The following is a 23,162-nucleotide window of genomic DNA, read 5'->3' as shown; positions in this document are numbered from 1 at the left end:
AAGAGAGTTGGATCTGAAAGACCATGCTGAAGTTGCACTTGCTTCTCTAAATTCTGCTACTGAAAATGGGATGCTGAAGGTCGAGTTCTCTTGGGAATCAAATTATCTTCACACTGGAGGAACCCTATCCTCCTGTGGGGGAAGACTGGTCACAAAGGCCAGGCCATCTTCACTGGCTCCTGCCGATGGGTTGGAGGTGACAGTCACATTCTAGTGGGACAGCCATGGGAGCCAGCGCACAGATGAGAAGACACACAGATGACTCACCTATGTCTGCGACTCAGTGTCATTACAGCCTCAGCAAAGTGCAATCTTCTCCAGGCTACAACTGGTATTTCCAGAATTAAAGGTCAGGGTACTGCCAGCCAGACTAGCTGGAAAGTGTGCTCTGGGCCAGAGATTACATCAGCCACAGCCCTGCTTCACAGCGCCCTCCACGAGGGGTGACGCCCTCTCTCTGTACCCCTGAACCAGGAGGAATGCAGACCTCACCCCGGAGAGTGCATCAGGACTCTGGCTCACCTTCAGCTGCAGAAGGATGAGATTTGTTCTGAACAAACCCAGACCAGTGGTTTTCCTTTCCTTTTTTCCGTTCCCTTTTTAGGAAAAATATTGTGTTGTCTCAGGAAACTAAATTTCAACACCCACTCTTCTTTGTGCTTTTGAACTGTGGTGTTGGAGAAGACTCTTGAGAGTCCCTTGGACTGCAAGGAGATCAAACCAGTCCATCCTAAAGGAAATCAATCCTGAATTTTCATTGGAAGGACTGATGCTGAAGCTGAAACTCCAATACTTTGGCCACCTGATGTGAAGAACTGACTCATTGGAAAAGACCCTGATGCTGGGAAAGATTGAGGGCAGGAGGAGAAGGGGATGACAGAGGATGAGATGGTTGGATGGCATCACTGACTCAATGGACTTGACTTTGAGTGAACTCCAGAGTTGGTGATGGACAGGGAGGCCTGGCGTGCTGCAGTCCATGGGGTCGCAAAGAGTCAGACATGACTGAGCAACTGAACTGAACTGAACTGAACGAGTACCTGGTCCTGGTGCTTCAATAACCTTCACAAGCAGTGGACATACCAGGTTCCAGCTTTTCTCAAGAAGTTCCAGGCTCCTCTGTGGACACTTTGCTACCTTACCTTCTTATTCTACATGGGCCCCCAAAATGCCCTGATGTAGTTTACTTTCATGGCACATCAAATGCACGTATAAACTTGATTTCATTGGTATGTGGCGGTTGGATTAGGGCGTGGAGCACATGACGTGATTTACTTTGATCTAGACACCCACCAGGATGTCCCGAGACCCTGATATGCCTGGGGAAGGGTACAGACTGTCAGAGGAAGGTATAGACAGGCAAAAGAGGCAGGGAGCTGAGAGACTGAGCCCCAGCCTGACTCTCAGCCGCATCTCCTCTGGTCTACACCACACAAGAGGGCAGGGCCAAGCCACACCATTCCTGCTTCTCCTCTGCTTATCTTTCTGCTCCTGGATGGGCTTCTTCTCCCCAAGGATGAATAATATTCCACCTCAGTCAACACCTCCTCCATGAAGCTGTCCCCCAGCTTAGCCAGTAAGAGTAGCCTTTCTCTTGTATGGTGGTGGTGGTGATTTAGTTGCTAAGTCGTGTCCAACTCTTGCAACCCCATGGACTGTAGCCTGCCAGGCTCCTCTGTCCATGGGATTCTCCAGGCAAGAATACTGGAGTGGGTTGCCACTTCTTCCCTAGAGGATCTTCCTGACCCAGGAATCGAACCCAGGTCTCCTGCATTGCAGGCAGATTCTTTTACCAACTGAGCTATGAGGGAAACCCTTCTCTTGTATAGCTGCCTGTAATATACACTTGTATTTATTTTATAACCTTACTGGTAACTACTCTAAGATGTGCATTCTGGTTCTGTCATATAGCATCTACATGCAACCATTCCAGGCCTCAGTTTCCTCATCTGTAAAATGGGGGTCATTATATCTACCCTCATGGAGTTGCAGTGAGGATTATAGGAGTTAATGTATGAAAAAATGCCAGCAGAGTAAGGGATACAAAGTCTTCAATACATGATACATCTTATTGTGACTCTTAAAAACATAAGATCCTTGACAAGCTCCACTGATCAGAAGTTACGACTGAAGGACATCCCTGGAGGTCCAGTGGTTAAGAATTCACCTTGCGACGCAGGGAATACAGGTTCCAGCCCTGGTCAGGGACTTGAGTTCCCACACGCTGTGGAGCAACTAAGCCCGGATGCTGCAACTCCTGAAGCCTCGCACCAGAGGCTGTGCGCCACAATGAAAGTGCCTGCATGAGACAACAGAGATCCCACGCGCTGCAACCATGACCTGATGCAGCCAAATTAGTTCATTAGAAATAAAATTATCAACAAAGAATGCATTGCATGAGTTCAGTAGCATCAGCAGGAGACGGGGAGGCAGGATGCTGGGACATGAGTTGCCCTCGATGAGCAGGGTCTAGTGTGAAAAGGGAAGCCAAAATGTTAGTTGCTCAGTTGTGTCCAGCTCTTTGTGACCCCATGGACTGTAGCCTGCCAATCTACAGGATAGACTGGCAGAGTGGGTGGCCATTTCCTTCCTCCAGGGGGTTTTCAGAAGAGCTAAGTGCACTCAGTAGGAGAAAGGGGGAGAGGGTGGCCAGGCAAACAGCACAGGGGGAAGCCTGACCTGGGTCAGGCAAGCAAGAGTCCCCAGGTGGAAGGAAGAGTAGGTGGGGGGGCGCGTAGGAGCGATGCCCACACACGTGAAAAAGCTGGTGTGTTTAGGGAACTAGTAGAGCCTGGTGTGGCTGGAACAAAGTGCAGTGAAAGTGGTGGGGAGTGTGCAGGAGCACAGAGGACTTTGCTCCAGAAAGATGCCTGATGGTTGCTTTTTAGACCCCGAGGAGCCACTGGGGAACACTTTAGAATGAGGACTATGGACTGGATGGGATGATGATTTATGTGTGTGGGTAAAGACTTGACTGGCTGAAAAATGTATACATAGCCATAGCTACCTTTATCACACCTTCTACTGATGGAGAGTAGACAAAAGTAAGGCCTGGGGCCAGTCAATCATCTGGTTCTGTAGATACAATATTATAGCAAAGCCTTGACCACTCACTTACACATCACCTATGGCTGCTTTCCTACCACAAGAGCAGAGTTGAGATGGGCAGAGGCAACTGAGACTGTAGGATCTAAAATATTTACCACCTGGTCCTTTAAGGAAAAAAAATGCCAACTTTCTAAAAAGATGTGTAGCACAGTTTCCAAATAATACTAGAATATAAAATACTCTTTACCATAAATTCCCTATAGTCAACTGATTCTCACAAAATACTTCTGTTGACTTTTCTCTGAGCTCTTGTCTGAGTGGCCTAAGTATGGTTGCAACTGATTAATGAGTGGATTTTCAACCCGAATGTGAGCTGATACTTTGATGTACACTGAGCAGTAAGACGGAAGCAAGACACCCGCTGCACAGGAACCCCACTTCCTCAGCAATGATGCGAGAAGCTTCTTCGTTGATTCACGTAATTTTTGAATACTGGAGGGATATCTTTCTTTAAATTTTGCACTATTCACAATGAAACTGCTACAGACTTGATGCCTATTTAAATTTAATCTGCATGATTAACATTCTCTCCACCACTTTCTTAAATCTAGAAAATCAACCACAAAATAAATCCTGGAAATTTTAATATTCAAGATGGTGACACAGGAGGATCTTCAACTCATGGACACACCGAATCTACAACTACATAGGGGACAATTCCCTCTGGAAAAAATCTGGAAACGAGCTGAGCAACTCCTACACAAGTGAATGAGAAAAATCGCACACTGAAGTTGTGGGGAGAGGTTGAGCAACCATCTTATCACAAACCCTACCCCCAGCACGGCAACACAGAATCAAGTGGAAACCCCCAGCTTCTCCTGAGAAGCGAAGAGTTTGGATGCCACAGCTGGCCACTTCCACCTGAGATATGGGACCCCAAATGTCTAGCTTTGAAGCCAACAGTGCTTGGATCCATGAGACCTGCAAGGCTATGGGGAACTCATGGTTCTTAAAGGGCCCATGCAAACTCATCATGGCTAAACCACAGGGCTCGGAGCAGACAGCAAACAGACATTCACTCAGTCTTTTTGTGAAAGAGGTCTATTTGTTTATCTTGAAGCTTTGATCTAAAGGGCAGGCTTCAAATTTAACACACATCTTGGGACCAACTGCAATATTATCCAGGGACTGGGAGACCAGCAGAGGCCATTTTTGCACTCTCCTTCTGCTTCATGCTGCTGGCATCTCCCTGAAGTTAAAAGATGATTGCTCCTTGGAAGAAAAGCTATGACAAACCTAGACAGCATATTAAAAAGCAGAAACATCACTTTGTTGACAAAGGTCCATCTAGTCAAAGCTATGGATTTTCCAGTAGTCATGTACATATGTGAGAGTTGGACCATAAAAAAGGCTGAGAGCCAAAGAATTGATGCTTTGGAACTGGGGTGTGGGGGAAGACCCTTGAGAGTCCCTCGGACTGCAAGGAGATCAAACCAGTCAATACTAAAGGAAATCAACCCTGAATATTCATTGGAAGGACTGATATTGAACCTCCAATACTTTGGCCACCTGAAGTGAAGAGCCAACTCATAGGAAAAGACTCTGATGCTGATAAAGACTGAAGGCAAGAGAAGAGGGCAACAGAGGATGAGATGGTTGGATGGCATCACTGACTCAATGGACTTGAGTTTGAGCAAACTCCAGGAGGTGGTGAAGGACAGGGAAGCCTGGCATCCTGCAGTCCATAAAGTTGCAAAGAATTGGACATGACTGAGCAACTGAACACCAACCACAATCTCCTGGAAAGGAGCTTGTGCACATACACGGCACCTTGGTTTTTGTGGCTGCCAGCCAGGAGACACCCCTTGATTGCCTGGCTCTGGTAGCCAGCAGGGCTTCTTTCAGAGGTTCGACAGGACTGCAACAAATGGAAAAATAGTTCTTAACAGGCTGTCCCCCAAGGGCACAGCACAGAGGCAGCACAGAGAAATGCCCAGTCTCACCTGTAAGAGCGATGGTGATTTAGTCATTCAGTCGTGTCCAGCTCTTTGTGGCCCCATGAGCTGTGGCCTGCCAGGCTCCTCTGTCCAAGGGATTCTCCAGGCAAGAGTACTGGAGTGGCTTGCCATTTCCATCTCCAACTTCAAGAGCTGTTGCCTGAGGGTCCCGTTTCCAATCAGCCTCCATCTGGTTCTGACTAGATCCTCTCCACTGAGACACTGACAGGTCTTGGCACACCTTCAACTCTAGAAACCACTAACTCAAAGCAGGCTGCCCAGACAATCACACAGACATGAGGGCCAACTAAGAGCTCGGGCAGGGTAGAGCATTAAGTTTCATCAAGCTGTTTTTTCTAACACACAGAACCAATACAGAGAATCAAGTAAAGTGAAGACACAGAGAAACATGTTCCAAATGAAAGAACAAGATAAAAAGCCCCAGAAAAAGGCCTTAAGTAAGTAGAGATAAGTAATTTACCTAACGAAGATTTCAAAATAACAGTCATAAATGTGTTTACTGAGGTCAGGAGAACAATGCCTGAACAAAGCGAGAATTTCAATAGAGAGAGAATATAAATAAGTACCAAGCATCAATCCCAGAGCTGAATGATATAATAACTGCAGTGAAAACTCCAAAAGAGGAGGGCCAACAGCAGACTAGATGAAGCAGAAGAAAGGATCAGTGAGCGCAAAAGACAGGGCAGTGGGCTCACTCCGAGCAGCAAAAAGAAAAAAGGAATGAAAAAGACTGAAGCGCACAACCAATATTTGCATTACAGGAATTCCAGGAAGAGAAGAGAGAAAGGGATAGAAAGCTTAGTTAAGAAATAATGGCTGAAAACTTCACGGTCAGTGAAGGAAACCGATATCCAGATCCACGAAGCTGCAAAAGTTTCAAATAGATGAATCCAAACAGACCCACACCAACATACATTATAATTAAATCCTTGAAAGTCAAAGACAAGGGCTTATCTTAAAAGCAGCAAGAAAAAAACAATCTGTTATGCACAAGGTAACTTCCATATGACCCTGAGCATATTTTTCAGCAGAAACTTTGCAGGCCAAAAAGGAATGGCGTGATATATTCAAAGTGCTGGGGGAAAAAAAAAAAAAACTGTCAACCAGAATTCTTCAGAATTGAAGGCGATAAAGAGTTTTACACATAAGGAAACATTGAAGGAGCTCGTAACAACTAGATTGGCCCTGGGCTTCCCTGGTAGCTCAGCTGGTAAAGAATCTGTCTGCAGTGCAGGAGACCCTGCTTTGATTCCTGGGTTGGGAAGATCCCCTGGAGAAGGGATAGGCTACCCATCCAGTATTCTTAGGCTTCCCAGATGACTCAGATGGTAAAGAATCCACCTGCAATGTGGGAGACCTGGGTTCGATCCTGGATTGGGAAGATTCGCTGGAGGAGGGCGTGGCAACCCATTCAGTATTCTTGCCTGGAGAATCCTCATAGACAGAGGTGCCTGGTGGGCTACAGTCCTTGGGGTTGCAAAGAGTCACACACAACTGAATGACTAAGCACAGCACAGCACAAACCGGCCCTAGAAGAAATGTTAAAGACACTTCTTTAAGGTGAAATAAAAGAGAACTAACTAGTAGGAACACAAAGTATAAATCTCACTGTTGAGAGTAATATACAAAAAACAATCTAATGTTGTAAAGGTGGTAGATTGTCACTTATAAAAGACAAAAGTAATAAAAATAACTATAACTAAAATAATTTGCTAATAAATATGTAAGATAAAAGGATGCTGAACAACAACATTCGAAAGAATAAAAACTGACCAGTATTTTACGTTCCACAAAAAATCAACTTGGAATGGACTGAGGACTTGAATTTAAGTCCTGAAGCCACGAAACTCCTAGAAGAAAACATAGGAAGTAAGCTCCTTAACACTGGCCTTGGTGATGATTTGTAAAAAATCTGATACCAAAGCAAAAGCAACAGAAGCATAAATAGACAAGATGGACTGCATCACACTAAAAGCTTCTGCACAGCAAAGGAAACCATCAACCAAATGAAAAGGCAACCTACAGTATGGGAGAAAACACTGCGTATCTGATAAAGGGCTAATATACAAAAGAAAGAACGCATATAACTTAATAGCAAAAAAAATCATCCAATTAAAAAATGGGCAGAGGATCTCTCTAGATATTTTTGTAAAAAAGATATACAGATGGCCAACAGGTATACAAACAGGTGCTCAATAACACTAATCATCAGGTAAATGCAAATCAAAGCCACAACAAGATATCAACTCATATCTGTTCGAATGGCTATTATCAAAAAGATAAGAAATACCAGGTGTTGGCAAAGATATGGAGGAAAGGGAACCCTTGTATGCGGTTGGTGAGAATGCAAATTGGTACAATCACTTTGGAAAGCAGTATGAAGAGTCCTCAAGATACTAAAAATGAACGTATCATATGATCCAGAATCCCACTTCAGGGCATTTATTCTGAGGAAATGAAATCACTATCTTGCAAAGATAGCTGCACTTTCATGATCACTGCGGCATTATTTACAACAGGCAAGACGTGGAAACAGCCTCTGTGTCCCCTAGTGAATGAACGAATAAAGAAAATCTGGGAATGAGTACAGACAATCCAGGGGGAGCCCAGGAATACTAGAGTGGGTAGTCTATCCCTTCTCCAGGGGATCTTCCCAGTCCAGGAATCAAACAGGGATCTCCTGCATTTATATATACAATGGAATATTACTCAGCTATACTAAAGAAGGAAATTCTGCCATTTGCAATAACTGGACCTTGAAGCATTATGATAGGTGAAATAATTCAGAGAAGGACAAATACTATGACATCTCTTGTATGTGGGATCTAAAAACAAAAAGCCTGATCTCACAGTTGCAGAGAGCAGACTGGCGGTTGCCAGAGGTGGGGGGTTGAGAGGTGGGTGAAATGAGTGAAGGTGATCCAGAGATACCAGCTTCTAATTATGAGGTAATCAAGTTCTGAGGATACATGTACGCATTAGTAATACTGTATTGTGTATCTGAAATTTGCTAAGAGAGTAGATCTTAAATTTTTTCATCAAAAGAGAAAAATTTCTAACTGGGTAGTGATGATGTTAACTTACGATGTTGATAATTTTGCAATGTATGTCTATCAAATCATTGTATGTTCACTTAAAACTAATACAGTGTTATTTGTCAGTAATGTCTCAGTTTTAAAAATCTGAGCCAATGCAGATAAAACTGTGATCTAGACTAAGTCACATACATAAAGTTTTTTTATTTTTAATCCATATGAACCATGTCTTTCCTGAGCATTTTTCCTGCAATGAATTTCTCTGTTCAGAATTTTCCAAGGGTGTATGATGCTGTAGAAAGATTTTTAAGATGTGAGTAGTTAACAGATACTTAAATACAAATTAAAACATTCTTTGGAGGGAGGGGGAGTTCTCTGTTTTCACCACAATAATATTAAGAAGAGCACTTAATAAACTGTGTTTTTTTTTTTTAAGTCCTGATTTATAGCATTTACTGATTTCCTCAGTCTAAAAATATCCCCACCATTGCTGTTTGAAGCTACCAACATGATATCACTGAACATGGGCTGGGGAGATGTGAGATACTTTCTATGCACTTCCCCCATGCAGGTAAAAGAAATGTAAGTAACCTCAAGAGCACAGATAATAGTAAAATGTGGTAACACCCAATAAGTTGTAGATTTTTGAGTACTTATTACCTGTTTTAAAAATTTATTTAACAGCATGATTTAATTTTAATAATGACTCACAGAACTCCAGAAATTGAACGGTCAGCTCTCATGAGCCTGTATGAGGCGGTCCCTGCACACCCCTAAGTGGAGACAGAGAGAGCAGCCAGGGCGCTCCTGCAAGACAGCCAGAGGCCGCCATGGGGTGGGATGAGTGGGGCCCCGGGGCAGAAAGGGGCATGAAGCCGAGAGCTGCGAGGAAGACACAGCCTTCAGAACTAGTGGCTTCACGAATGCAGGGAGATGAGGAAAGTAGAGGTGCTCTGAGTTCATTCCCAGGTTGGGGGTGGTGGGCCTGAGTGGAAGGGGTGGTCCCGTGAGCTAAGCCAAGGATTTCAGCAGATATGGGGTGGAACATGGTGACTGCATTCTCAGCCATCCTGTCTCTTCTACAGGCCACAGTGCTGGAAGGCCGTTGCTGCTTACTGACTAGAGGAATGAATGCGCAGCTTAGGTGAGCACGTGTCCCAAACTGAAAAGTTCTAGTGTAAAGTGAAGTTAATTCCTTCAGAGGAGGCAACCACCAACTGTTGCTCTGGAAAAAGAACAATTTCTATCAATTGCTAATACTTATAAATTGCATAAAAACAGGTTAAGTAAAACTTTAACCTAAATCAGGTCTCAGTTCAGTTGAGTCCCTCAGTCGTGTCCTAGAGTGAAGTCAGGTCTAAGGTAAGGCAAAAACCTCTCGTGCTGAATTATTTTAAGTCTCCACAGTGAGCAAATATTGCTCACTTAGATAATATATATCTATCATTAGTGTGAATGACACCAATCATCCGAAAATGCAGTCTTGGGAATTTTAGCTAAACTTTGAGAGGAAAGCCCTTCTTCTCAAAGACCAACAGAGAATTTCCTCTTTCAATCCTAGTTGTCTTAAATGTGTCAGAGATCAAGAGGCAACATTAACATTTAAGAAATAGCTCAGCTATGTCTGTTTACCATTCATCAGCAAGACGAATTTGTCTTCCTCTTTAGGCCTCGGTACTGAGGCCCCACAGAATGGGGCGGGCTGTACAGGTGAGCGGGTGTGGGGTCTCACACAGAGGGAAACTGGATTCCCGGCTTGGCCTTAGGAATTCCTCCCCCTCTGTTCTTCCCATCCTCTGCCTCCTGGCTGTCCCCACCACAGGCTAGCTCGCTCGTGCTAAGTCACTCAGTCATGTCTGACTCTGTGCGACCCCATGGACTGCAGCCCGCCAGGCTCCTCTGTCCATGGGACTCTCCGGGCAGGAATACTGGAGTGGGCTGCTGTGCCCTCCTCCAGGGGATCTTCCCCACCCAGGGATCAAACTCAAGCCTCTTATTTCTCCTGCACTGGCAAGTGGGTTTTTTGACCACAGGCACCACCTGGGAAGACCCATAAATACCTCCTGCTGTGGAAGAGAGAACTGGATAAGGAGCAGCCAGGGCAAAGGTGTCCCATTCCAGTGGCGGGCAGACAGCCTCAGGCCTACTGCCCTGCTGCCCACAAGTGACGGAGTGCCTGCGTCTACCTGAAATGAGGCAGCCTCCTTTCCCACGGTGCTCAGCGCAGGTACACGTGCCCAGAATATTCTCGGTCACTCCTCCCCCTTGTCAGCCAGGTGACTCTCTCAGCTTCAGCCTCTGGGGTCTCATGAAGCTTGCTGTGCCCAGCACCAGGCTTAAGGGCCCCCTCTCTCTCCTGCGAGCCAAGGCTTTCCCACACACATGACCCACGGCTGCATCCTCAGCATCCTGTCCTGTTCCCTGTTGGGAGCTCCGGGTTGTCTTACCCTCAGACACCCCACAGATACGCACCCTCCTCTGCTCAGGGTTTTGGTCGCTCCAACGTGGTTTCTCAGGAAAAGCTGTGGTTTTGCAACACCAGAGGCCTTTCTTTAAATAGCTCCGCGTAAATATGTACTAAAGCTAAATGGAAAAATTTTGTTTACTTAGTGGCTTTACTAAATCTATCGACAAATATTTGGGGCACCTACTGTGAGTCAAGTGCATCTGTACAGACGCGGTGCCGTGGTGATGCACTGATGGCATAAAGGCCATCTCTAAACATGAGCAGCCATGTTCAGGGATAACTCGAGCTGTGTTTTCAGCGGCAGTGTCCTTCTTCTCCCACTTCTTTTTAAGAAGTCACACTTGGATATGTGCCATGGGAAAACACAGCAGATATTCTTCACAGCAGCATGTGATATGTGTACAGATCAAAACTCTACACGTAATAATAACTTGGGACTAGACAAGGCTGTCCCTTTGATTTCCTGTGCCTTCTGAATGTCACTGTACTAAGGAGTAAAAGCTGGCTTTCAAAATACTTCCCTGATATCTACCGGGCACACACAGTGGCCCAAGGTGAGAACTGACCCAAAGCATATGGATGATACAGAAACACAGAGTCACCACCACCCTCACCGTGGGGACAGAGGAGACAGGCAGGTTCAGGAAGATTCTTGGAAGGGAGAGAACCTGGATTGAAGGAAGCTGCAAAGGGTCTGCATCATTCAAAAATGGGTGACACAGACAATCCAGACAATGCTCACTTAAAGAGGACATATATTACATACCTGGGGGACAGAAACGGGCTAGACGAACTTCCCAACAACTCTGTGATTCTGTGTTCTTATGGTCAGGAGAAGTGCATCTCAGATATATTTGCCACCAAAAGCAACAGTATAGAAAGTGAGGATAAAATCAACACTCTAATAAAATCCAAGTAGAATTAGTTGGATACTGAGGTCCTCAACAGAGCAGAAACTTGAAGAGTGTATTTTTAGGATGCAGAAGTATAATGGTGTTATTAAAAAAATTCTCCCCACCTTGTTTCCATGGATACATTTTCTATGTTAGCACAGGAAATAGAAAACAAAAAACCCCCATGCGATACATCTCAAGTAGTGGGGACTGAGGATGCACTGAAAATGTGTTTTATCACCGGAGATCAGCAGCGACTAGAAAGGAACAAGTGACTCTCCCCACCTTTCTTCCCTCCTGGGTCCCAGCAACCGCCATACTCTTCCCGTCTTACAGAGAAGGCGGTAGGTGAGGCTGTCTGAGCATTAAGCCCCTGTTTCGTGCACACTGAGGGTAAGCACCTGAATCATGCAGATGTCTCTCAGCCGGGCCACCTGCCTGGAGGGGCAGGATGGGGGGAGACTAGAGGTCAGGGCAGCAAGAGGCGAGGCACACCCAGAGAAGCCAGCCTGAGGGTGGGAACTCCAGGGCCGTGGGGGCGGTGGGTTTGGGGGAGGGGGACCCCTTGCTCCCCACTGTCTACCCTACAGCTTTGGAAAGTGACAGCTAGATTTCTGCGGCAGTTTGAGAACCAACGAAAGGTGACCCTTACATCATCCCAAACAAAAGTGTTTCTGGAAGTCTGCTTCAGCACCTGTCACATCACGGGAAAGCATTCCTGGGAGGCTCGGTGAGTCTGCGCTGACTCTGGCAGGAGCTGGACTGTGTGCACAGCTACGTGGGCCCCTCTATCGCCTGTGAGAGGGCGCGGGGAGCTGGCTCTGGGGTACGATTCAGCAGGGGAGGGAAGGGCCAGACCTCCAACAGAAATATTGTGAGAGCCACACATGCAGGTCACATATACAGTTTTACGTTTTCTAGTAGCTGCATTAAAAAATAAACAGGTGAAATTAGTTTAATATTTTAAGCACAGTATGTGCAAGATGTTATCGTTTCAACATGGAATCAACATGCGACTGAGATATCTTTAATGAGCTAATCTATGTTCTTTTTTCATACTAAGTTCCTAGAATCTCATAATGGTTCACACGTGGAGGACGTTACCATTGGATGAGCTGCAGTTCAGTCTGGGATGGGCAGGTCTAGGGCATAAGCTGGGCAAACACGGAGCATGCTGGGGGTCGTCTGGACACAGGATTCTGAGCCGCCTGGGTCAGGGGCCTCAAGTTCAGGAGGGGAAAGCTGGAGGGCCAGAAGTGAAAACCAGCTCCTGACTCTATCAAATCCAGAACAGCCTCTGCTCATCAACCTGTGATTGGAATTCACATAACAGAATCTTGAAACCATTCCTCTTAGCCAGTAGCGCTTAAACTTCCGAGTGAGTCAGAAGCACCTGGAAGGTTTATTAGAACAGGCTGGCAGGGGCTTCCCTGATGATCCAGTGGTTAAGAATCTGCCTGCCAGGACAGGGAACACGGCCTCCGATCTCTGGACCAGGAAGATCCCACGTGCCGCAGGAGAATGAAGCCCGCACGCCTAGAACCCATGCTCCTCAACAAGAGAAGACACCGCAGTAAAGTTCACACACTTCAGCTAGAGAGAGTAGCCCTCACTCACCGCAACTAGGGAAAGCCCACACGCAGTAATGAAGAGCCAGCAGAGCCATAAACAAACAAACAAACAAACAGGTTGCCCAGGCCCACCCACTGAACTTCTGATTCTGTAGATGAGCTCTGTAAGTCTGACAAATTCCTGGGGCCACTACTGCTCCTGGGAACCACATTTAGAGAACCACTGCTCTAGTCTAACCTCCGGCCAATGTGTGACCTTCCTAGACAGCTTTTCCCACTGAAGGCTCAGTGTACTTCTATTTGATTACCTCCATGGTACTGAACTCACTACCCACAGAGGCCACCGATTCCACTTCAATTCTAATAATTCTTTCCCATATTGAGCCTAATATGATACCTTAAAACTTTCCACTGCTTCTGCCTTCAGGGCTACATTTCTCCTTCCTCACTCAGTCTTCACAAAACTAAAGATCTGTTCCGTTCCTTTTTCTCACTCCCTGGCACCTACATCCTTTGTATCTTGTTTTAGGCAATTATGACAGGCTTAGTATTATGCATTATTATTACAGCAAAGTTCTATTCTCCCCTAATATTTACAACAATTTCAAGATTAAATAGTTTACTATAAAACAAAATACAGTCATCCCTTGGCATCCATGGGACCCACCCCCCAGTCGTCCTCCACCCCCATGGATATCAAAATCCACAGACATTCAAGTCTCTTGTATAAAATGGCATGGTAGTATGAACCCTGAAAAGCTTATCTCAAAACAAGGTTTCATAACTGCAAACTTGGCCAATTCAGTCCCTATTTCTGCCTCTACTATCCCCAAAATAAGTCACGTGTGTGAAAGTGCTTTTAAAGCAGGCACTTCCACATGCCTGTCCCCATACTGATATTAGTCCGTGATGATGATTGCACACATTTTCACTGTCAGAAACAAAGATTCCACTAAGCCAAATGGATTCACATTAAATAGCTCTCCTGCATTCAGAGATTATCTCCTTCCTATTTTCCAGGGCTGAAACAACCTTCCTGTCATGAGGGTGAGGAGGTGCTCAGTGAAATTCCGAAGGCAGGAACTTCTCTTGTGTAGCTCTGGAAAGCCCTGTGCAAAGTCCAGGTCAAATTGGTCTCAGTCTGCTCTCAAGCAGCCTCTGTCCTGTAATGTTAGTCAGAAAGCAGACTGCCTCCTCCAAGGCCGGCCATGATTTTCTCCTGCTACTACCCCGGGGAACAAGGGAGTCTTTTCGGGAGCTGCTCATTGGGTGGGCTGTGCTTTCTGACTTCACAACAAAACCACTTCCTCTTATTGGACATGAGACACATGCGTCTCCCAGAGGCTTTGCTACGGCTGTGTGTCTCCCTCCTCCTGAGAACATGGACAGGTGATGCAGTCTGACGGACCTCACCAGCTGCAGCCCCGCACTTGCCCCAGGGCTCCAAGCCTGCCACGGACGCCTGGTGTTTGAGAGCACTATGCTCCCCAGCAAGAATACACAGAAGAACTACACAAAAAAGATCTTCACAACCCAGATAATCACGATGGTGTGATCACTCACCTAGAGCCAGACATCTGGAATGCAAAGTCAAGTGGGCCTTAGGAAGCATCACTATGAACAAAGCTAGTGGAGGTGATGGAATTCCAGTTGACCTATTTCAAATCCTAAAATAGGCCAGCAAATTTGGAAAACTCAGCAGTGGCCACAGGACTGGAAAAGGTCAGTTTTCATTCCATTCCCAAAGAAAGGCAAATGCTTTGGGATTTGCTTAAAGTTTAAGAATGCTTAAACTACCGTATAATTGCACTCATCTCACACGCTAGTAAAGTAATGCTCAAAATTCACCAAGCCAGGCTTCAGCAATACGTGAACCGTAAACTTCCAGATGTTCAAGCTGTATTTAGAAAAGAGGAACCAGAGATCAAATTGCCAACATCCACTGTATCATCAAAAAAGCAAAAGAGTTCCAGAAAAACATCTACTTCTGCCTCATTAACTATGCCAAAGCCTTTGTGTGGATCACAACAAACTGTGGAAAATTCTGAAAGAGATGGGAATATCAGACCACCTGACCTGCCTCCTGAGAAATCTGTATGCAGGTCAAGAAGTAACAGTTAGAACTGGACATGGAACAACAGACTGGCTCCTAATTAGGAAAGGAGTATGTCAAGGCTGTATATTGTCACCCTGCTTATTTAACTTACATGCAGAGTACATCGTGAGAAATGCTGGACAAGATGAAGCACAAGCTGGTATCAAAATTGCTGGTAGAAATATCAATAACCTAAGATAGGCAGATGATACAACCCTTATGGCAGAAAGCAAAGAACTACAGAGCCTCTTGATGAAAGTGAAAGAGGAGAGTGAAAAAGTTGGCTTAAAACTCAACATTCAGAAAACTAAGATCGTGGCATCTGGTCCCATCACTTCATGGCAAATAGGTGGAGAAACAGTGGAAACAGTGACTTAATTTTTGGGGCTCCAAAATCAGTGCAGATGGTGACTGCAGCCATGAAATTAAAAGATGCCTGCTCCTTGGAAGAAAAGTTATGACCAACCTAGACAGCTTATTAAAAAGCAGAGACATTACTTTGCCAACAAAGGTCTGTCTAGTCAAAGCTATGGTTTTCCCATTAGTCATGTATGGATGTGAGAGTTGGACTCTAAGGAAAGCTGAGCACCAAAGAATTGATGCTTTTGAACTGTGGTGTTGGAGAAGACTCTTGAGAGTCCCTTGGAGACTCAAGGAGATCCAACCAGTCCATCCTAAAGGAGATCAGTCCTGGTTGTTCATTGGAAGGACTGATGCTGAAGCTGAAACTCCAGTACTTTGGCCACCTCATGCGAAGAGTTGACTCACTGGAAAAGACCCTGATGCTGGGAGGGATTGGGGGCAGGAGGAGAAGGGGACGACAGAGGATGAGATGGCTGGAAGGCATCTGACTGACTCGATGGACGTGAGTTTGGGTAAAATCCGGGAGCTGGTGATGGACAGGGAGGCTTGGCGTGCTGCAGTCCATGGGGTCGCAAAGAGTCAGACATGACTGAGCAACTGAACTGACTGACGCTCCCCGTATTCTAATGGCCAAGGCTTGCAGGAATGAGAATGTGGGCTGCACTGAAACTGGGCTGGGGGGTAGGCGCTATGGGGGAGGCAATGTTGACACCCCCTCTGCTTTGACCAGGCCAGCTTAGGAAGAGCTGGTGTAAAGCTGGGATCCCGGAAGCCTCCTTCCTCTATACATGTCTGACCCCTGGACTGTGTTTTCCAGACCCCTGAAATCCCACAGGCATGGAGGGGGCCCTTCCAGAGGACTGGCAGATGGTCCCTGACCTCAGAAAGTAGGAGATCCAAGAAAGAAAATCACCTTTAGAAATGAGGCAGGCAAATTTTTTCTGTAAAGGGCCAGAAAGCACTTTTTTAGGATTTGCTGGGCACACGGTCTCCACTGTACCCGCTCGACTCTGCTGTTGAATAAAAGCAGCCACAGGTGCTATGTAACCAAGAGTGAGGCTGTGAGCCAATAAAACTTTATTTACAAAGCAGGCCACGTTTGGCCCGTAGCTTGTAGCCCTCTGTCCTAGAGGACACCGAAAAAATCACAGCCAGCCTCAGTCGGTCCTGTGTTTTGTGCTTCTCGAGCACCCAGTTCACACCTCCCCACGCTGTGCTCTAGAAACGTGTCCTGTTTATCTGTCTGTGGACCCCATGGCTTCCGGAGCAGAGGCTGTGTCCCTGGAACCAGACGGAACAGCTCGTTAATATTAATACTTTATCTGGGGAGAAAGTGTGAGAGTGCTGCAGGGGGAGCTGATGTTGATAGCAGACAAACCTCCTGGGGCATTTCCAGCCTTTTGGCAAAAATTTACAGGAACAAGGGAATCTTTTCAGGAGATGCTGATTAGGTGGGCTGTGCTAGGAAAGATCCAGGAAGAAAAGATCTTTGCTGAGTCAAGCACCAGCAGGAGATAGCCGCCTGGCTTCCAATTTCATCCTTTGTTAAAATGCAGACCCATGGGTGGATTCTGACATCAGGGCTAAACCCCAGAAAGCAGTGCTACCGGAGCTGCCTGTAGACGGGCTGCTCCCACCCCCAGGGAGCCTTCCTGTCACAGACCCATCAACTTATTCACTGCAGCCTCCTTTGATGAGGAGGAAAAACACCATGGCTGGCCAGAGATATAAAAATCCTTTGTTATCGGAAAGTCTAAAGTGTCTCTCCAGGCCAGTGTAGCACCGGTAGGTGACGTCAATGGCTCAGGACATCTGAGCCCCGCGTTTTCACCCTTCTCAGAACAGCAGCTAATTTATGGCAGTAAAGACATTTCTATTTCGAGCCTCAGAAAAGAGGAGGTGGCCCCTCTTCTTCTGCATCCCTAAGTCCTGTGCGAAGGGCTTGCCTCCACCCCGGGAGGCAGGAAGAGCTTACAGGTGGCAAGAAGGCAGGACCAGAACATTCACGTCCATCCCAGCTCACCAACGGCTTGGGAACCCACTAGGTGCCAGGCAGCACAGGCACGCAAGCACAGCCCAAGGACCCTGCTGGAGAGAAGAGGGCAGGGAGGCACACGGGTAGCATCATAAGGGTGGGCACGACACAGCAACGAAGGCACTTCAGGGGCTTGAGGACGGAGCTGGAACTTGATGTTTCTGGGGCTGGACCATGGCTGGCTGGCAGAATTTGGGGACATGGAGCTGCAGGGAGAATGATAACAGGAGACAGGGTCGGGTTCACTAAAAGAGAAAGTGGCAAAGGAGAAGGAGCAAGCCCTGGCCAGCGGCGGAGGCTGTGCTTGGCTTTGGATGTGGGTTGACTTGACTCATTTCTGAAAAGGCGTGAACGCACCCAGTGGGCCTGTGTCCTGCACTGTGGTGTCACAGCCCCTACGCTGGCTTGCCCTGCCTGGGTTCACTAGTGTGTCTCTAAAAAGCCCCCAGGATATCCTATGGTTCTCCCTGCACCCATTTCACCTCTCACGCAGACCTCATCCTTCCGCCTGCAATGTCTAAGCTTGGCGGCTGAATTTTTTTTTTTAACCTATGAAAGTCAGTTCCCCTCCTTCCTCAGAGGTCTCCAAGGACTTGCTTCTCTGCATGGACTTAAGGTATTAACACATAACTGACTGGAGACATAGTAACACCACAGGTATCAGTTTCTACAAAAATCCCCCTAGTGAAAACTGCTTGATTCCAGATGAAACCATGCTGATGGAGGCATTTTTAAGTTGAACTAAACCTTTCAAAAAAGTACATGGTTGCTTTTGTTATTCTGGAATGCTTTTCTAATATTCTTAAGAAAGAAGAACAGAGCTGGAGGTATCACACTTTGTTATTCCAAACTATGCTACAAAGTCATAGTAGTCAAGACAGGATGGTACATAAAAACAACACACAGATCAACGTACCTATTGATGTTGATCACCAGAGAGTCCAGACATAACCCACATATATATATGTACGGTCAATTAGTTTATGATAAAGAAGCCATGAATACACAAAGAGGAAAGAATAGTCCGTTTAGTAAATGATGTTGGAAATTAAATACCTACATGGGAAAGAATGAAACTGAACCACTATCTTACACCATACACAAAAATCTACTCAAAATTGATTACAGTTTTGAACATAAGACCTGAAATCATGAAACTCCTAGAGGAAACCATAGGAGATAAGCTCCTTGACACTGGTCTTGGCAGTGATTGTTTTGACAGCAAAAGCAAGGGCAAAAAAAGACCCCAAAAATAAATAATTGGGACTAGACAAAGTCATCAAGAAAATGAAAAGATATCATACCAAATGGGAGAAAATATTTGTAAATCACATAGCTGATAAGGGAGTTAGCATCTAAAAAATATAAAGAAATCATACAAAAAAAAAAAAAAAAGAAATCATACAACTCAATAGCAATAGTAAACAAACAATCCAATTAAAAAATGCATGGAGGATTTAAACAGACATTTTTCTAGAGAAGACTTCCAGGTACACAAATAGGTTTTCAACATCACTAATTATCAGGGAAATACAAATCAAAGCCATAATGAGATATAAACTCACACTCATTAAAATGGCTATCACCAAAAAGTAAAATAAAATAAAATAAAATGGCTATTACCAAAAAGTAAATAAAAAACAGAACAGGAGTGGTCCAGGATGTCGAGAAAAGGGAATCCTTGTGCACGGCTGGTGGGAATGTAAACTGGTGCAGACAGTATGGGAAAGAGAAGAGGAGTTCTTAAAAAAATTAAAAATGGGACTACCATATGATCCAGAAATTCCACTCCTGGGTATTTATCCAAAGGAAATAAAATCACTAGCTCGAAAAGATATACACCCCATGCTTACTGCAGCGTTATTTACAATAGCTAAGATGTGGAAACAACCCAAGTGTCCGTGGATGGCTGAATGGATAAAGAAAAAGTGGTTTCTATACACACAATGAAATATTATTTAGCCACAAGAAAGAAGGAAATCTTGCCAATTAAAACGACATGGATAGAGCTTGAGGGCACCATGTAAGTGAAGTAAGTCAGGTGGAGAAAGATACAATATGTAATCATTTATATGTGGAGTCTAAAACAAAAACTCACTCATACAGACAATAGTTTGGTGGTTGCCAGAGGTAGGGGTGGGGTGGGTGAAAGGGATGCAGGAAGTCAAAAAGTACAAGCTTCCAGTTATAACAAGTAAGCGCTGAGGATGTGGTGTATAACCTGGGCTATGGTTAGTAATGCCACGTTGCATATTTGAAATTTGCTAAGAGTTGGTATTCAACATTCTCATTAAAAGAAAAAACTTGTAACCATGTGTGGTGATAGATGTTAACTACACTTACTGTGGTGATCACTTCACAATATATACAAATACCAAATCATTAGTTTCTAAAGAAGCATGGGCATGGATACCTTCCAAGGGTTTACATACCAGCTGGAAGCTCACTGCACTCAGCCTGTGTCCTCGGAAGCCACCTTCTCACCGGGAAGAGCCCAGGAATCTTCAGTCTGCAGTTCCCTAGTTTACCTGCTTGCCTGGCCAGGCTTCCTCCTGACCCCAGCCACCTCCCAGGTCTCCGACACGTTACCCGAAAGGGATTACGCCCTGAAGCCCTTCATATCCTTGATAGACACTGTCCCTTCGGTTAAAATCTTCATCTAAGTCAAAGGCCATGTTTGAAAGGTTTTAAAAAATAGATCACACACACACAAACACACACAATGGAATACTATTCGGCCATAAAAAGAATGAAATCTTGCCATTTGCAACAACATGGATGGACTTGGAGGGTATTACGTGAAGCGAAATAAGGCAGAGAAAGACTGTATGATATCACTTATATGTGGAATATAAAAAATAAAATGAACAAACAAGAAAGACAGACTCAGGTATAGAGAACTAGTGGTTACCAGTGGGAAAAAGGAAGGGAGGAGAGGAAAATTGGGCAGGGAATTAAGAGGCATAAACTACTAGGCATCAGATAAATATGCTACATGGATATATGGTACCACACAGGGATTACAGGCAATATTTTATAATAACTATAAATGGACTATAACCTTTAAAAAATTGTGAATCACTATGTTGTACTGAAATTTACATAATATTGCACATTGAGTATATCTAAATAAATTTTTATTAAAAAATAGACCATTGGTAATTATGTTTGTTGAATAGCTTTTAATCAACAAACTTTAAAGCATAAAGTGACAATACACACAATCCAGTACTAAAGTATAAATCAATAAGAAAAAATGACACACCATTGCTGTTCTCTATGATAAAACTACCTAAATAAAGTTCCTAAATACAGCAACATTAAAATTCTGTTACTTCAGAAAACACTCAAATATATTGTTCTGCATGCTGCTGCTGCTGCCAAGTTGCTTCAGTCGTGTCTGACTCTGTGCGACCCCATAGATGGCAGCCCACCAGGCTCCCCCGTCCCTGGGATTCTCCAGGCAAGAACACTGGAGTGGGTTGCCATTTCCTTCTCCAATGCATGAAAGTGAAAAGTGAAAGGGAAGTCGCTCAGTTGTGTCCGACTCTTCGCAACCCCATGGACTGTAGCCCACAAGGCTCCTCCGTCCATGGGATTTTCCAGGCAAGAGTACTGGAGTGGGGTGCCATTGCCTTCTCTGATTGTTCTGCATGACATAATGGTTAAAGAAAATCGCAGTACTAATTGCAAATGATTTCTGTTTTTGACACGAATTTATAGGGGTGAAATGCTCAAATAAATATATACTTTTCATGTAAGAAATTAAGGTAGAAAATTAGAACAGCTTTTATTTGGAAGAAAAAACATTTTATGATCTCATTAAATATATTGGTCCTGCACCGTTCAGTCACAAGCTAAATCATAACCTATGGAGCATTACTAATAAAGTGCATAGGCTTGCTGGAGAATCTTTTCTTTTACTCTTTGTCTAAGGGCCTCATTTTGCCCTAAAGCCTCTAAATTGGCAACTACCGTAGATACAGAGAAAGACAGACAGAGAGCAGTGGTGAGGGGTAAGGGATGCATGGTCACGCCGAAAAAGCACATGAAGCAAACTGAAGGCCTTACCTGCTTGTTTTTGTCAGTGCTACAACACAGTTTCTTGAGGGAGACGAAATGCCTGATCTTCCTAATAACATGAATAATCCATGATTAGTGAGTCAGACATGAGACAATTCAACAAGTCAGCAAACGAAAACATCAACAGAATCTTCTTCAAGTAAAAAACTCCAGGGTCCATTCTGGGGCAGGTATTAAATTCCAATAAAACACAATCTATAAAAGATGCATTTTTTTTTTTTTTAAACACACAATCTACACCTGCCTTCAAAAACTGGGCTCTCCTTTTAATCACGGCTGGCTCCGAAACACTCTCCTAATGGATACTACATTTCTAACTGACTCCTGAGGGCTGGCTCCTAGACAGCCTTGGTGACAGGATGAAATGCTACTCCAAACGAAATGGGTTTTAATTCTGCAGACACGAACACTTTTATGGCTTATATAGAAGGCACTCATTTGGTGAGTACTCAGGTACTGACCAAAGTCCATGGTTGCTATTTTTATATTTAATATTCCACACTCTTTCACAGCCTGGTCATCATGCACAATGTCACTTTTCAGGGCAGAGAGAAGTCCTCTTATTTTCAGTTCATGGACAGAACCCCGAGACAGCCTGTGGTCTTGGCCGTCACCACAGGGAGACGGAAAAGACAACAGGTGTCTTAGTGCTACACAAAGGTCAGCTCCAGGCAGACTTTTCTCGAGCGCAGCTAGAATTTCACAGGGCCACGTTAGGTTCCACAGTAAGGAACCTCTTTTCTCTGTTTCTGTTTCTGTCTCTTTGGTTCTGTTTTCTCTGGAGGACTCTGAAGAGAGAATCGAATATGCTGGTTATTCTGTATTGAGCTTCACTAAATAGGAAGAGGTAAAATGTCCCCACCCTTAATAAGACTTTCTTCTGATAGTTCACTGGGGGAAATACGGGTGGGGTGTGGGAAATAACACTGCCTCTGGACAACAGAACTTCTTGCTCTTACCTGTAAAATCAGAAAGATCAGAAAAACTCAACCTGACAGAAATCACCAAACAGTAACATGGTCTCCTCTGCTTTGTAAGCTAATAATTCTGGTCATACACAACACACAAGTCCATCTTAGGAAGAAAACACAGTCCCCGGATGCAGTCGGAAACAATGACGTGACGGCCGGCGTGGCCCTGAGTTCTGACTGCTGCTGGGAATGGCCCCGAGGAGGCCTGCGTGCTCGGTGGGGGCAGAGGGGCCCTCAGGGGCCTTTCTCTGCAAGCTCGTGACCTCCGCTCAGGGCATGCCGGTGCCCCCGCCACCTGGAGTGAAGCAGAGCGGCAGGAAACATGGGACAGTGGTCTCTGAACTGAGCAGGAACAGTTTCAAAACTAACCAGTAAGTGAAATCAGAGGGATAGCACCCTACAGACACTTTGCTGGCTACAGATTGCCTTCCAACCTTCCCCAGTGGCTCAGACAGTAAAGAATCTGCCCGCAATGCTGGAACCTGGGTTCCATCCCTGGGTCAGGAGGATCCCCTGCAGGAGGAAATGGCAACCCACTCCAGTATTCTGATCTAGAGAGTTCCTCGGACAGAGGAGCCTGGTG

At 45.1% G+C, this 23,162-nt stretch overlaps 1 protein-coding gene across 5 annotated transcripts in view; it reads right to left on the bottom strand.

Moving 5' to 3' along the window:
• The window catches only part of PDE8B (phosphodiesterase 8B), a 293,772-nt gene that overhangs the window by 42,206 nt on the left and 228,404 nt on the right, over positions 1 to 23,162 (bottom strand). For all 5 annotated transcript variants that reach the window (XM_070796633.1, XM_019968081.2, XM_019968080.2 and 2 more), the window contains one exon: positions 21,597 to 21,657. In XM_070796633.1, the coding sequence (XP_070652734.1) occupies positions 21,597 to 21,657 (61 nt within the window). The remainder of the gene's footprint in view (positions 1 to 21,596; positions 21,658 to 23,162) is intronic.

The sequence above is a fragment of the Bos indicus genome, chromosome 10, assembly GCF_029378745.1.
Source record: "Bos indicus isolate NIAB-ARS_2022 breed Sahiwal x Tharparkar chromosome 10, NIAB-ARS_B.indTharparkar_mat_pri_1.0, whole genome shotgun sequence".
In the NCBI taxonomy this organism is placed as follows: Eukaryota; Metazoa; Chordata; class Mammalia; order Artiodactyla; family Bovidae; genus Bos; species Bos indicus.
The sequence above is the reverse complement of the archived record's forward strand: the minus strand, read 5'-3'. Positions and strand labels throughout refer to the sequence as shown.